At 48.3% G+C, this 16,295-nt stretch overlaps 1 protein-coding gene across 2 annotated transcripts in view; it reads right to left on the bottom strand.

Moving 5' to 3' along the window:
* The window catches only part of LOC121539305 (transmembrane protein 260), a 30,814-nt gene that overhangs the window by 10,020 nt on the left and 4,499 nt on the right, over positions 1–16,295 (bottom strand). For both annotated transcript variants that reach the window (XM_041847691.2, XM_041847692.2), the window contains exons 3-9: positions 14,821–14,852; positions 12,885–13,048; positions 4,901–5,078; positions 4,521–4,634; positions 4,229–4,408; positions 4,068–4,108; positions 2,871–2,957 (exon numbers count right to left, since the gene is read on the bottom strand). In XM_041847691.2, coding sequence (XP_041703625.2) covers positions 2,871–2,957; positions 4,068–4,108; positions 4,229–4,408; positions 4,521–4,634; positions 4,901–5,078; positions 12,885–13,048; positions 14,821–14,852 — 796 coding nt within the window. The remainder of the gene's footprint in view (positions 1–2,870; positions 2,958–4,067; positions 4,109–4,228; positions 4,409–4,520; positions 4,635–4,900; positions 5,079–12,884; positions 13,049–14,820; positions 14,853–16,295) is intronic.

Raw genomic sequence — 16,295 nt, 5'->3', positions numbered from 1 at the left:
TCCGTACTGTGAGAAGCCTAAGACAGCGCTACAGGGAGACAGGACGGACTGCTGATCGTCCTTGCAGTGGCAGACCACGTGTAACAACACCTGCATAGGATTGGTACATCCGAACATCACACCTGCGGGACAGGTACAGGATGGCAACAACAACTGCCCGAGTTACACCAAGAACGCACAATCCCTCCATCAGTGCTCAGACTGTCCGCAATAGGCTGAGAGAGGCTGGACTGAGGGCTTGTAGGCCTGTTGTAAGGCAGGTCCTCACCAGACATCATCGGCAACAACGTCGCCTATGGGCACAAACCCACCGTCGCTGGACGAGACAGGACTGGCAAAATGTGCTCTTCACTGACGAGTCGCGGTTTTATCTCACCAGGGGTGATGGTCGGATTCGCATTTATCGTCGAATGAGCGTTACACCGAGGCCTGTACTCTGGAGCGGGATCGATTTGGAGGTGGAGGGTCCGTCATGGTCTGGGGAGGTGTGTCACAGCATCATGGGACTGAGCTTGTTGTCATTGCAGGCAATCTCAACGCTGTGTGTTACAGGGAAGACATCCTCCTCCCTCATGTGGTACCCTTCCTGCAGGCTCATCCTAAAATGACCCTCCAGCATGACAATGCCACCAGCCATATTGCTCATTCTGTGCGTGATTTCCTGCAAGACAGGAATGTCAGTGTTCTGCCATGACCAGTGAAGAGCCCGGATCTCAATCCCATTGAGCACGTCCGGGACTTGTTGGATCGGAGGGTGAGGGCTAGGGCCATTCCCCCCAGAAATGTCCGGGAACTTGCAGGTGCCTTGGTGGAAGAGTGGGGTAACATCTCACAGCAAGAACTGGCAAATCTGGTGCAGTCCATGAGGAGGAGATGCACTGCAATACTTAATGCAGCTGGTGGCCACACTAGACACTGACTGTTACCTTTGATTTTGACCCCCCCTTTGTTCAGGGACACATTATTCCATTTCTTGTTATCATACAAATATTTACATTTACATTACATTTACATTTTAGTCATTTAGCAGACGCTCTTATCCAGAGCGACTTACAGTTAGTGAATACATATTTTTTTATACTGGCCCCCCGTGGGAATCGAACCCACAACCCTGGCGTTGCAAACGCCATGCTCTATCAACTGAGCTACATCCCGGCCGGCCATTCCCTCCCCTACCCTGGACGACGCTGGGCCAATTGTGCGCCGCCCATGAGTCTCCCGGTCGCGGCCGGCTGCGACAGAGCCTGGATTCGAACCAGGATCTCTAGTGACACAGTTAGCACTGCGATGCAGTGCCTTAGACCACTGCGCCACTCAGGAGTACACATGTTAAGTTTGCTGAAAATAAACGCAGTTGACAGTGAGAGGATGTTTATTTTTTTGCTGAGTTTATTACTCTCTCAATATCACATTTATTTTCACCCTCCCAACAAGTACATGAAAATACATCCAGTGCAATTCACTCCCAAATTCATCAAGGTACAGGAGAGATAACATCACACCGCCTGTAGACAGACTCACTATCACAGCTAACACGTTCTATAGCCCACAGCATGATTGCTTTCCTAATGCTGGGTCTGGATGACAGCATGTGAGTCACTGTGTGACGGGGCCAAGAACTCTGCCTCACATCACCATTACAGCACAGAGGATGGTTGTAAAAGGTTTTATAAAATAACGAAAAAACACTATCCCCTAGTGGTAATCAAAACATAATAATTATGTGAATGAAAATGAGAATTGGAAAAAATTGCATAGGCAGTGGGAGGCAGGGGGGGGCAGAGGGAGGCAGGGGGAGGCAGAGGGTGGGAAGGCAGGGGGTGGCCAGGACGAGGCAGAGGTGGGCAGCCAGGACGAGGCAGAGGTGGGCAGGGGGTGGCCAGGACGAGGCAGAGGTGGGCAGCCAGGATGAGGCAGAGGTGGGCAGGGGGTGGCCAGGACGAGGCAGAGGTGGGCAGGGGGTGGCCAGGACGAGGCAGAGGTGGGCAGGGGGTGACCAGGACGAGGCAGAGGTGGGCAGCCAGGACGAGGCAGAGGTGGGCAGGGGGTGGCCAGGATGAGGCAGAGGTGGGCAGGAGGTGGCCAGGACGAGGCAGAGGTGGGCAGGGGGTGGCCAGGACGAGGCAGAGGTGGGCAGGAGGTGGCCAGGACGAGGCAGAGGGTGGGCAGGAGGTGGCCAGGACGAGGCAGAGGTGGGCAGGGGATGGCCAGGACGAGGCAGAGGTGGGCAGGAGGTGGCCAGGACGAGGCAGAGGGTGGGCAGTGCCCTGGGGACAGCCCTGCTCATGGGTTTCCCTGGCTCTGCTCTGCCTTATCAGCGGCACCCAACAGACCCCAGCATAGCCACTACTGTAATGAATTACTGCATCAGAGAGCACTGCAACATACAGATACATACATTCACATACACATCACTACAACTAGTAGACATACAAAAAACACACACACATCAAAATCTCCCTTTCTTCTTTTGATTGTACAGCGCCTTGACAGCACGACAGCTTTTAGCCTCATGTTGAGATCAGTGCACTTTGCAGGGGTTTTCTTTCTGAGTGTTAATTAAGCAATAAGGCCAGAGGGGTTGTGGTATATTGCCAATATACCACGGCTAAGGGCTGTTCTTAGGCACGACTCAACGCGGAGTGCCTGAATATAGCCCTTAGCCCTGGTTTATTGGCCATTTACCACAAACCCCTGAGGTGCCTTATTGCTATTATAAACTGGTTACCAACTTAATATGATATTGTACGACGACTATTCCATGCATAATGTAATGTAATGTAACATATCTAAATGGAGGGATTCAAATGTACATCCCAAATGCTAATAATTGCCCTGAGGCAAGGTTGGTCTGCCAGGTGTTTCCTTACCTGTCCCAGGAGAAGAGGAACAGGCCCAGTCCAGCCAGGACCAGCACAGGGAGGGACAGGTCAGCCATACAGTGGTCCAGCTGAGCCCTGACACACACACACACACACCAAAAACCTCTGATGACTGCATCCCTCTAACCTCCATCAAACTGAAGGACACCAATTACTGAATGTCCTCTCATTTCCCCTTCATCAGATTGGAATACACCAGTAACTGTGCCCCTCCCCGATCAAACAGACCAACTCTGTTCACTGTATGCACCCCCAGTCCCCACCCTTCCGTCCGATTAACAGAGACCAATGAATGTGTCCTCTAACCAACCCCCGTCAGAGTGCCTGTCAGTCACAGAGCATCTTCTTTAATACCCATCTCTGTTTGACGGCTTATTGAGTCTCTATATTGAGGAGAGAAGTAGAGAGAGAGAGAGAGAGAGAGAGAGAGAGAGAAACTGTGTGTGTGTGTGTGTGTGTGTGTGTGTGTGTGTGTGTGTGTGTGTGTGTGTGCATACGTGTGTGAGACTGTGTCAGCTTCTCTAGCGGAGTTTACATCCCCGATGTGACATGCTTGCCTCTCTCCCTTGTCTTGAAGGTGTGCTTGTCCATCAACCAGCGGGGGTGATGGAAGGGGGCGAGGGCCAGGCGGGGGACTGGTGGTGGGGGGTCTTAAGACGCATACTCCCCACCCGTCGTCAGCCATAGAAAATTACAGAAGTTGGATGACGGAAGGGGGGTTGTTGGAGGAAAACAAATCTCTCCAGCTATATTGCAGTGTCTGTCATCACAGCTTGTCACGCTTAAACACCAGAGCAGAGTGATCATTTCAAACTGCTGGTGAAACAGAACACAGAGATTTGGCCCTCTAAGCAGGTTCAGTTCTGCTTTGATGGGCGAGAGGGGAACGGGAAGAACAAAAGCTTGGGAGTGAGGAGGGAGAGACGGGCTCCAGTACTGGCGATGGATGGCCTCCCTCCTTCAGAACAGAACTGATGGGTTTTTGTGTGATGTTTAAACCTGTCTGTCTAGAGCCAAAACCATGACAAAACCCACTCTGTCACTTCTACAGATCACATTATCCAATGAATGACCTTCAAATGTACAACATTTAAAAGCAAGACACCAGAACAATTCATGCTATAGCAATGACTTCATCTGTAAAATAAAGTGAATTAATATCCTAATAAAGATGGGCATACTCACTGTAGCATCATGCTGAGGTTCCCGGTACCTTCTATCTTGGCCTAGGGTCACATATGAAAGAAACAACCACATCAATCACAACCATACGTCCCACACTAGAGTTTGTGGTAAAGCTCATAGATTATGTACGTTGGTACTTTTAAATGTATAGAAGTATGTACCAGGCTGAAGGTGCCGTACTCAGTCCTCAGTAGGTGAGTAAGGAGGCCTGAGAGGGAAGTCTGGTCTCCCCAGCTCCAGCGAGCTGTGTTCAGGTAGGAGGAGATAGGCAGGTAGACGTAGGGCAGGAAACCCCCCAGGAAACACAGTCCCAGAGACATCAGCCCACACACAGACAGCTCCTGACACAATCACACAATAACAGCTATTCAGCATTCTTACAGATAGGCTAGTTCTTCTACCTTGTCTCTATGGCCACTCAGATGGAGAAGAGTGGTGGGTTGTTAAACTTACTCTGTGAGAGTAGAGCTGAAGCAGGACCCAGGGAATGATGACCACCACATATAACACCAGAGTGTGCTGGTTACACAGACCCAGGCCACAGCACAGCGCCCCCCAATGGGCAACCTGACAACAACAAGAGGAGACTTAATTCATCATATTATAGACTGCGTTTCTGTCATTGAAAAAATATACTAATCAAATGATGAAATATGAAATCTGTAAATTAACACCATATTTCTATAGGTTGTACAGTATAGTTTCCTGAGGCACGCAGTTGTGATATCCCCATGGACCAGTCTATCTGGTCTGGGAGATGTGGCTGATATGCATGTTCTGTCCCGTGTGAGGGTGGAAGTTGTGGAGGGAGTGTGTGTCGGGGGCTGGGTTACCTTCCTCCTCTGGGGGGCACTGTCAGCACAGTGGAAGCTGGTAGTCAGGGAGAAGAGGAGCCCAACAAAGAGGTTGTTGAGGGAGAAGACCTCGGCCACCACCGACCACTGCCAGCTGAGCCTGGACACAGCAAACACCCCCCCAGCCAGCACCGCACCCGGCCCTGGGCCTGCCAGTCTAGAGTAGAGGGAAGAGGGGTGAGGCACGGGGGTTAACACACAAATTTAACTGCTCAATAAAAAAATATATTTTTTTATTGTAGAGTAACTGTCCAATCATAGGTATGAGCAGCTCCGGGCAATGTGGGCATGAGTAATTATCCCAAAGCTAGATCTGAAAATCATATTTAGGATCGACGCATATGATTGCTCAAAAAATCATTTGCACATTTTTGTTAATTATGGAGTACCTGTCATTGCAATAAATAGTATATTTGTGTAGCTATATGTACTATCTAAAATCTTGACCATTCCCATACCTATCCTTCAACCTTCCTCTCCAGCAGCACCAGAGCAGCTTGCCATAGATAACCACTATGGGAGATATCGTCCTTTACTTCAATAATGTATGCACAAAAGTTTCCCCCTTCTTCCTCTCCTGCCTCCATCTCTTTAGAGGTAACTGAAGCAAAGTTGGGATAATCCGTCATATACTAAGACCCACCACTTACTAGAAAGAGAGACAGAGGAAGAGGGAGAGAGACGACAAATGATGAGGAGGAGGAGAAGGGGAAGAAAATAAAAATAGTAAAGAGATGTGTGACTGGGGGGTGAGAGTATGTGAGGATGAAATGAAGGAAACTGAGGAAAAGAGTTGAGGAGGAGAGAGGGGGGAAGAGGAAGAAGAAAGCAGACCAGTCCCCGGCACGCTGGCTCTGAAATATGAGCGGGCTCCACAATTAAGAAAGTCAGGCAGTATGGCCCTTTCCACCATTGTGTGGAGTGGCTTAGAGTCCTCATCAGCCTATCAGCTAACTGACAGGCAGAGAGCTGCTCTATTCAGCACGGCAGATACAAGCTGCAGGCCAAACGGCTGCCAGGTCCCTTATGACCCCACAATCCCTTGCCGGTGACAGCTTCAAGCTCCATAGCAAATTAGGCGCTCTCACATTACAATCGCAGAAGACAGATTCCATTAACGGTATCTGAAATTGAGTAGAGAGCAGGCCCGTTATCAGACCTGACTCATAAGCACCGCCATTAATCACAAGGCATGATACCATTTATACATTTCCAGCTCTCTCCCTGCCGCTGTGATAGTCAGCCACAAAAGGCCTGATGAGACTTAGGCTAGGGGAACAATGGAGCTTTCTGAGGAAAACGCGGTAAATCAGGAAAAAAGGAGAGGGAGAGGAGAGTAAGAAAAAAGAAATCTTACTTGCTGACTACATCTCCTTTTTTCCCTCTCCTTTCCTCCAGTCTTTTTGCTCTGTGTTCTATGTGATGCAGGATTGTAGTGGGGGGTGTTGAAGGGGTGTCTGGGTCCAGTCTTAGTAAGAGATAGCAGCGTCTTTCTCACTGCACTGCTCCTGGAATTAGTTGTAACTTGAAGGGTAGGAAGAAGGGGTGGGGGGCAGGTGGGGACTTTTGTTGAGGTGCAGGGACCCCCCGCACCCTCAATTCTACCCCCTCTGCGCGGCAATTAACCCCAGCCCACACGCTTAGCAGGGGGGCTGGTTTTGAGGTAGAGCAGGGTGCTGCGCAGTAGTGGGGGTCCCTGGAAGTAATGGGGATATTACACCAGGCTCGCTTTGGCTTTTACAGACCTGCCTGACAAGCACACTCCCACTCCCACATACACACAACCACACTCCTGTCCCCTGGTCCTTTATTCCTTCTGAGAGGCTGACACATCTCTCTCCTAGGTCCTGTCAGTGTGTAAGAACCCAGTGATGTGTGTACTCTCAGGTTTAAATGACCTGTCTGTCTGCAGAGGACCACCTGGGTCCCAGTCAGTCTCTTAGCCTCTCCATGGCTCATTCTCTGGGCTAAGTCTGGGGCTGGCTGCTCCCATGGTAGGGAGATGAAGAGGAAGGGACTCTGACTCCATTGTGGCCATGTTTCCTGTTATCAAAGCACAATGTGCTGCAGGATGCTGCTGTGCTGTAATGTTGTGGCTCACTGACAATAACTGTCTGGTTGAGACATGGCAAGAGAATAATATGTTCTCAGTGAGGATATTTTACCCTGAACTGATCCAGTGTGCCAGAATGTTTCAGTCTCATCACTGGGGTAATTACCTGGATGACAAAGGAATTCTAAACAGAAATGCTGTAAAAAAAATTATATGTATTTCATGAAGATATTGGGAGATCATTGCCCTGCTAAAGAAACATACAAAACATTTAAGAAGTGGAAATACATTTTATTAAGAGGAAAGAATCCTGGAAAATTGAACAATAATCATCCAGCTCTTATTGAAGTAAAATACATCTACCAAAATCATACAATAATTCACTCTAAATTAGAAATATCCTAAAAAGAGTATAAATGGTAGGTCAGTAACCAGAAGAATAAAACATTAATTCAAGGTAAACACAAATACCCATAAAAACTCAGAACCACAATCCCTGTCCTCAAACCAATATACAACCAGATATAGTTCCCAGTGTCCTCTACATGGACAGACAGTAGGACACAAATAGCTTGCCACTGTCACTTTGAAGAGTCAAAGCAGAACCTGCCTCATTTACCCCCTCAGTTCCTAAACATGGGCCAGAGGCTTGCCAGCACTGCACTGCAGCCCAGCACCAAACGCCTTCCTGCCTTGCGCTTGCCTGGGCTGGCCTCAATAACGTTACACAAAGCGCCACCAGCAGCCTGTCTGTAGTGAATGTGTAGAGAATGAGGCAACACAAAGGGCCAGGCCAGGGGATGGACTGTCACACACCACCCTAGGGACCACATAATGCCACAGCTGTGCCATCGCAGATCAGCCCTCCACTGTTCTATCACCCAGAGAGTGGTGCTTTGGGAGAGACATGGCTGGAAAAGAATCACACATTCCTGAAGAGGCTAGGATGAAGCCCATGAACTGGCGTGACAGAAGGTTCCAGCTGGCCTTGGCTCAGTAACACTGACACCCCAGGGTTTAGCTGTGGCCAGGACAGGACAGTGGGCTGAACACTGAGGATGTTTAGATAATATGACAGTGTTTCTGGCTAAGTGCTCTGTTGTATCACATTTGGGAAAGACATGCAACCCTGTTTTTGGGCCAAGCTAGGTAAAATAGGGGTAACAATTTAACTATCTACTATAAAGCATTCATTACACATGTTTAAGTAGATCATAAACATGATATTATGGGTGCTACATATCATTATAAAAATGCATTCATAATACCTAGCCTTGCAGTAGCTAGCAAACAAACCTTCCTAAATGTGCACACATTCCTGTTTAAACTCTCCAATCAGGCAGAGGCAGCAACCACAGCAGCAGATAAGAGAGAAGAGGAGGGGTACAGAAGGACTAGAGAGTGGAGCGTGCCTCAGACAGCCCTCCTCCAGGAGAGCACCCGCCTGCCTGAACGCATGCAAAATTAATCACCACAATCCCGTTCAAACAATGCAGCCACTGACATGACAATTTCTCCCAGAATGCCATCTTAATCTCCAGCCCAACACACAAAAATTACACAAAACAGAAAAAAACAAATGACAGAAATCCTGTGCTTATTACAGAAAGCCATTTTTATACTGCTGCTGCAGCTATTCCAACAAAGTCATTAGGCAGCCACCACTGATATATACATGTTGCTCTATAGATTCCATTAACTAATTCTGGCTGAATTGTAATTGCCGAGTCTGATCCGTCTACTAGCCTGGTGCCTTATTAAGACTGCCTGTGGTGGGTGAGGGATGTAATATTGACGTCCGAGGCAGACACAATCTCAGGGCCACAGGCGAGAGGAATATTAAACTGGTACTTTGTTATGCTGTCTATCTACCCCCCACCCCCTCTATCCCCATCCCACTGCCAGTAATGAGCAAATAACATCTTCATTAAACATCTGTTTAACTGTATTACAGGATGAGTCCTGGGGGAACCATTGGTCATGCTGAGGATGGGGGTGAGGGGAGCAGGGAGGCCTCATGTCCTAGGAGACATTAGGATATCATACAGACAGGGCAAAGGTCCAAACATAGGAGCTTTTAAAGAGGTAATCAAACAATACCAATACAACTACCCTCTTCAATCTATGGTTGAGAGAAGCTATGGCTCTGAACACTGAGGGCTTTGATGTAGATTCTACCTGACCACAACAGATGTGAAAGGGAGGGGCTGCCTGGCCACTGGTAGGGGGGTAGCGGATGGGGAAAGAGGGATGCTCAGCTGTTTCCCCCTTCCCCATTCATCCCTATAAAACTACCCACAAACACACACATACTGTAAGCACCCATAAAGACACACACACACACTGATCCAGTGATGACCCCGCCACACATGTCCCTCCAGCAGCCCCAGCCCTGTGGAAAAACATGCCACCTGAGTGAGCAGCAGCGGGGAGCAGGGAGGGGGAGCACCATCAGGACCATATGGTGGAGGCCTTATAAGGAGCCTGGGCCACAGCACTGGGCGCTAGGCATGGTCTGGCACACCGCCCGCCCTGCGGTCCTCTGACGTATCAGCTGGTCCACACAGGCCCGCTCTTGGCAGGTGAGTGTCTCGCCGGTGTGCCTTCGGGATGGGGGAGGGAGGGAGGGGACGGGGGAGGTAGGGGACGGAGCACATTTGGTGCACCTAACGAATCCTGTTGTTATGTAATCGTATGATCACACAACGTGTCAAAAGTGCTGATTGTTGGATGTTGGTGGTGGTGACAGACAGTTGTTGTTGTTTTAGTGTTCCACTGGCTGTGTCAGAGTACTCCGTCTGTCTCTGGTCTCAGGATTACCATGGGAACGGAGTGAGAGAGATTCCTCTCAGGTAGCACAGATTCAGAGGAGCGTTAGTAGATAAACTGTGAAATGAGGGAGCACCAAATACTGAGCTCTCTGGATTATCCTCTTTCACAGGGTACACAGGTTCTTATAGTCCTCCTTAAGACTCACCGTATAGAGGACTTTTGTAGGACTGATAGGGCCACATATTATTCCTAGGAAGTGCAATCGTACCCCTGCATATCCACTCGGAACTGGTACGCCAAGTATATAGCCAAGTTATCGTTGCTCATTGTGTATTTATGTATTACTTGTGTTATCATTTTTCTATCTTTCTCTCTGCATTGTGGGAAGGGCCCATAAGTAAGCATTTCACTCTTAGTCTACACCTGTTGTTTACGAAGCATGTGACAAATAACATTTGATTTACTAATTATTATAATTATGGCCACCATCCTCAAAGGCTTGTTTAGTCCTGGTGTGATAACATAGGAGACGGGCAATTTGGCCATCAAACCATGTGATCAAGCCAAGTGCGCTGTAATTGACAAATCAAAGGGAAGCTAAGTGCTACATTTTAAACTTACGCAACTCGCAGTTTAGGGAGAAATGGCTTCCAAGCCTATCAATTTACATTCCACCACATTAAACACAGCAATCTGTCCGACTCATTTAAATGGATACATCAAAGGCTTGCTATGTTGGGAATATTACAGACACATTTCATGGTCTTGCAATTTTCTGTTTTGGAGAAACTGCCTTCAAGTCCATAAAAAAATTAAAGTGCATAACATGTAATAACTTCAATGCAATAAGTCCCTATGCATTTGAAACTGTGACTATTCCTCTGGTGCAACCACTTGCATAACCACTCTCAAAATGCTGCTGTGGTACAGGTACAAACAAAACTTATATGGAGATTGGATACAAACCAGGGGAAATGTCAATCACAGACATAGAATAGGTATTACTATAGTTGAATTTAGTGAGATTACCTAAAATGTTCCTGAGAGGGCTGAGCAGGTAGGGAGTGCAGACTGGTCAGTCTTGGCATTTAGTCTGAGGGCCAGGTCTGGCTGGAGGGAACCCCACAGGGGCGTGGCACGTCATCTCTGCCCCCCTACCGGGCACGGGCGAAGCACCCAAGGCCCCCAGCAACCATTCCGGAAACCATCTACCCCCCTTGCCCCCTCAAGCCCTATCAGTACCATACCAAGTCTGCCAGCTGAACTCCAGCCACGGCCTCAACCCAAACCAAGCCCCAGACCTTTATGCTTATTTTTCAAATTGAAAAGCATAAATTATAGCGTCATACTTAAGAGCTTAGAGGGTATAACTGGGTGCTCTGGCTGAAGTCCTCAGTGCCCATCAGCCCATTGGGGGGGTCGTCATAATGACTTTTCACTTAGTTTAACTATAATCCAAAATTGTATCTAAATCCTTAGAGATTACAAACAGGGCAGCACTTTCAATGTGTTGTGGTCCAAATATCGTCAGACAGCATGCATAGATGCTGTCTCCAAAATCCCAGTATGGAAGTGGCTAGCCAGAGCTTAGTGAAATGGTGCGATTGATCGTTTATGAAACAAATTCCAAAACACAGTTGAGTCCATATCAGAGACAGAGACCAAGAGAATGAGATCCACAGAGCAACAAACCACAGAGAGAGCAGTGAGTGAGAGTGGAAAGAAATAATATGGATTTTCCTCTCCTCTGTCCTCTCTTGGGTGGCAGAGGCCAGCCGGTTTCAGGTTATGAGTCACCTCTGAGGAGAGGAGGAGAGGCAGGGCAGGGGCTGAGAGTGAGGCTGAAGTCAGTCAGTCCGGGCTGAGGGCCAGTCCACATGGGGAGAGCACTTCCTCCCCAGGCCCTGTCCTGCTCCAGCAGGGCTGACCCTGTACCCTGACCCCCTCCAGCCCACCTGCCACCCAGCCACCACCGGCCAAGCACACAGGAAATGGACCCAGCCCACTGCAGCCCACATGGGAGCAGTGACACTCCCTTTACCAGCCCTGTATCAGCTGCTTTCTCTGGCCCAAAACAGCTTGCTGGTTCTGTATCTGTGCTACAAATGCCACAATTTTTAACATACGCCACAATTCATTTGTTGGAACAGGTAAATCAAACACGGTGTACAGTATATATTCAAAATAGCACTGCATGCATAAATGGGCACTGTAAACGTAAAACTATGACAAAGGGGAAAACGTCTGACATTAAGCTGCCACCAATGGTGCATAGAGCACACATGTAGGAAACTACCAAAATTAGCAAACGGTCGATGTAAGGTAGGCCAGACGACAGTGTGAGATAAAAGCACACAAAGATAGAGAGGGGGGAAAAGACTCCTTACATGATGGGGTCAGCAGGCAGGCAGAGCTGCAGGAGGAGGGCTGCAGGCAGGGTGGCATGGGAATGTACAGAGACACAGTGGCTTATATTCTGAGCTCCTGATTGGAGGGAGGGTGGGAGGGAGGATCCTGTCCCTTTTAGACCCAGGAAGGCAGAAGGGGGAGATTAGAAATCGTGCCATGTCAGGATTGGGAGCATGCTGGGTGATGGGAGGTTTCAGGCACTTGGAGGGAGCCGTGACTGTGTGACACACACACACACACACACACACACACACACACGGGTGGGCGATGGGTGGGAGATGGGTAAACAGGCTGGGTGTGTTTGTGGGGGAGGAGTGTGTTGGGACTCTGCTCTGAATACAGAACAGGGGATCAGGAACACCACTGCCAGTCAGAAACTACCCAACAATATCACCAGTCCTTTCACCAAGCAGCAAGATGCAAACGTCAGTTGGAACATTTTCAGTGATTACAAAATTGTGCTACGAAGAACTGCTCTTTGAGAGTGTAAATGTTGTGATAAAAACCCATTTGTTGGCTCATTTAGTAATTATCCAGGTCAGTTAAATACATAAGTATACATGATCTATATCACTGACAAACATGCAGAATACCAGAATTACAGCACTGTTGAATGCAGCAGACACTACCATGTTGATTATAATTAGATGAGAAGAACCAGGAGTTTTTCCTGACTAGGTGACCTGACCAGGAGAGACTCCTGGCCCTAGTGATGTGCTGTAGTCTTACCTGCAGACAGTGAAGCAGAGGGCCCCGCTGGCCCCGGCCCCAAGCAGGCTGCTCAGCAGGTTGACACTGTGGGCCGGAGACACGGAGAGGGAGAGATAGGGCAGCAGGGACAGAGCCAGCCAGGCTAGGAGGGTGAAGATTGGGTAGCCCGGGGGGTGAGCCACCTGCACCAACAGAGAGAGAGAGAGGACATGTCAGTAACCAGGGGAGGGATGATGAGGAGAGAGACAGGAGGGAGCCCGCTATCGTGAGGACATCCGGATATAGGTAGAAGTTTTTCCTGGCCCATTCAGGAAATACCCCTGGCCCTGGATTTCAGGCTAAAGAGTTTGAGGAGTGCAAAATGTTTAAATAAGTGTGGTGGAACTATACAGAGAGGGGGCACGGGGCTGAGGCAAGATGAAAGGCAGAGGGGGTAGCAGGGTAATGAAAGCCTGTCATTTTAATTAGCCCCACTTCCACCAGTGCTGTACCTGAGTGCCCCAGGGGGAGTGGTGGTGGAAGTGAAGGGATGGCGTGGCAGGCCTGGCCTACACAGACATACTGTTACTGTGACCTCACTGCTGACTGACTCTGCTATGAGAGGAACTCCCAACCCTCTTTCTTCTCTCTACACAAACCATTCCTCCTCCTCATCACTTCCCAAGGACAAGGCAACTCCCTGGGGTCCGTGCAGCAGCACGTGGTGCACGCAGGCCCCCCAAATCACCTCAGAGCCGCAGCCACTCTCACCCGGGGATCCCAGCAATCACTGCAATTAGCCGCTAAGTCTCCTCCAGGCCGATAAGGGCTCAGTCATTACACACAGACTCATTCCCTGGCACTGATAAGGCTGGGCCAGCCGGGGAGCAGGGGCAGCCCTTCAAATGGAGCCACCACTGAGAGGTGAGAGAGTGATTACACCACCAATCATCATGGACACTGCCGAGGCTCACTGGACCCCTGGGCATGTCCACAACAACCAGCCTCAGCCAGGTCTGAGGAGAGACTGGAGGAGCTTTTAAAGCTAGGGAGGTAAAAGGGATGGTGAAAGGAAAAGACAGAAGGAAAGGAAGAGTGGACGGTAAAAAGGAACAGTGAAAGTGGAAGAGCCCGAGAGCAAGAGAGAGAGAGAGAGAGAGAGAGAGAGAGAGAGAGAGAGAGAGAGAGAGAGAGAGAGAGAGAGAGAGAGAGAGAGAGAGAGAGAGAGAGAGAGAGAGAGAGAGAGAGAGAGAGAGAAGGGATACAGTGAAAGATCCCAGTTTGGTAAACAGATGGTTAGGTCAGACAGGCAGGCAGCACTACTCAGGTGAACATGAGGTGGAGGTAGGAAAGAGGGGATGTGGGGGCAGATCCAGACGGACAGGAAAATAGTTAAAGAGCTAAAGGACAGCGGAGGGACACCAAGGCCACAGGGAGCTGTGGGGAGAGAGAGCTCCAGAGCTCTAGGAATCAGAGGGGAGGGCCGGCATCCCCAGGCCCAGGGAGGACCGCCGAACACTGGGGAGGCCTGACAGGCAGGCCACACGGACTGCGGCACTAACTGCAGGATTACTGGCATAGTGACACCGACACAGCCTCCCTAAAAGGATCACAGCAGCGTAATAAACTTTATTAAATAATACAACTTATTATAACTGTTAACCCGATTTAGTTCATTCTTCCCGGCTTACACACACACAAAAAGAGGGGTGGATATAATGAGCCTCATACCGTACATAAGGCAGAGCCTACAAAAGCCATCGCCTTACCATTTACTTTAATTGGATTTGAAAAACGGGTTGCAAATTATAGCATTCTCTACTTCCAACTTAGTAAAAGAAGTATATAGAAAAGAAGGAAAAAACCTGTGGACTGAAAGTAAATTAATCTGCTTTCTGCCCATGCTTAATTAAACTTCCTTAATGCTTATAAGAGTTAATGAGTGAATTGATTAAACAATACGGCTAACGCTTACCCCCAGCTCACAAGCAGCGGTGATCAGCTCTCCTGTGGAAGAGAATAGGGGAGGAAATTAATGTAAACCCAATGATTATTATTAAGAGACAAGTCTGCTCCAAAGTTTTCCCAAATCAAATACTTGCACTGGGGTTTTGCATTAATTTGCCTGGATCAAAACCTGCAAATCTTCCCAGTGTGACATTTCCTAAGCGGCACGCTCATTCTCTTCATCTCTCGCTTCTCACCTGACTCCCCCCTCCCCCTCCCCCTTCCCCTACACAACACACACACACACACACACACACACACACACACACACACACACAGCAAAACTACTCCCATCTCTGCCACACACACACACCATAACACTCCTTCCCCAATGCTCCGCCACACAGGCACACAGGCAGGCTGGTCTGAGAGTATCGCTCCTAGTCCAACCCTCCCTATGCATCAGCTCCCTTGTCTTCCTTCTTTCTAACCCTTTCTCTCTGTTCCCACACTCCCAGTCTCTCCTTTGGTCCAGAGAGGACACAGAAACAGAGGCAGTGTTGCTGACAATGAGAGCATGATGAGGTAAGCTTAAGGACACAGGAGCTGGTTGCAAGGTTTCTGACTGTCTCTACCTCTGTGTGGGGTGCAGCGTAAACTGCATTCATCCACCCTAAATGCTATTTAAGGATGCCTCAGATCATTTTGGGCACAAACCCATTTGTGCCAGAATACATCAAAGCGTTTCCAATTACACTGATTTTTCATCCAATGTTTGCATCTCCCACTCATGAAAATTGAAATTTTGTTCAGATTAAATGTAATTGATAAATGCGTGTGCCCTACACAGCACCCTCTGCTGGTCCAATATAGCTAAACCAGATATTGTTTTCTCTGGGGTACAATTCAACAACATAATTTTTCTACATAAACACAGATTTAGAATTGAAATTTTTTGCATCAAGGTTTTGTATGAAATATAACTTGACTAACACATTTGTGTATAAGAGTCTTTGCAAATATGTCTATATAATTGTACTGATGGTGTTGGATGTGGTCAATCTGCAATAAGGGTAGGCTATATAGTTGGAAATAGCTGGTTATTCCAGCTCTATGCTATAGTTAACAGAAAAACATATTTGGCCATATTGACTGTTGAGAAATATAATTTTTTATAAATATCAGTAATGCACATAAACATACAAAATTACTGTAGAATTGCAAGAACTGGGGTTTTGATGCAATACCAAAATTACAGAACATTGCAGTATAATTTCAAACAGTTGGCCGCCTGCCTCATTTTTCTGCATTTAACCTCTGTGATACAGCACATTATCATGTTTGAGTTTCTGGCGCATGAAGCGCCCTCACCCTTATCAGTTTAATAGGCCATGAAACCCAAAACCTCTTCAACTGCGCAGCTCAAATGTTTCCATTGGTCCATTTCACCTGGCATGAGAACTACCTGTCATAATTTTTTATCACTCTGTCTCATCCTCCATT

This window comes from Coregonus clupeaformis, chromosome 25, assembly GCF_020615455.1.
Source record: "Coregonus clupeaformis isolate EN_2021a chromosome 25, ASM2061545v1, whole genome shotgun sequence".
Lineage (NCBI taxonomy): Eukaryota > Metazoa > Chordata > Actinopteri > Salmoniformes > Salmonidae > Coregonus > Coregonus clupeaformis.
Note: the sequence above shows the minus strand (reverse complement) of the source record. Positions and strands in the feature narration are given on the sequence as shown.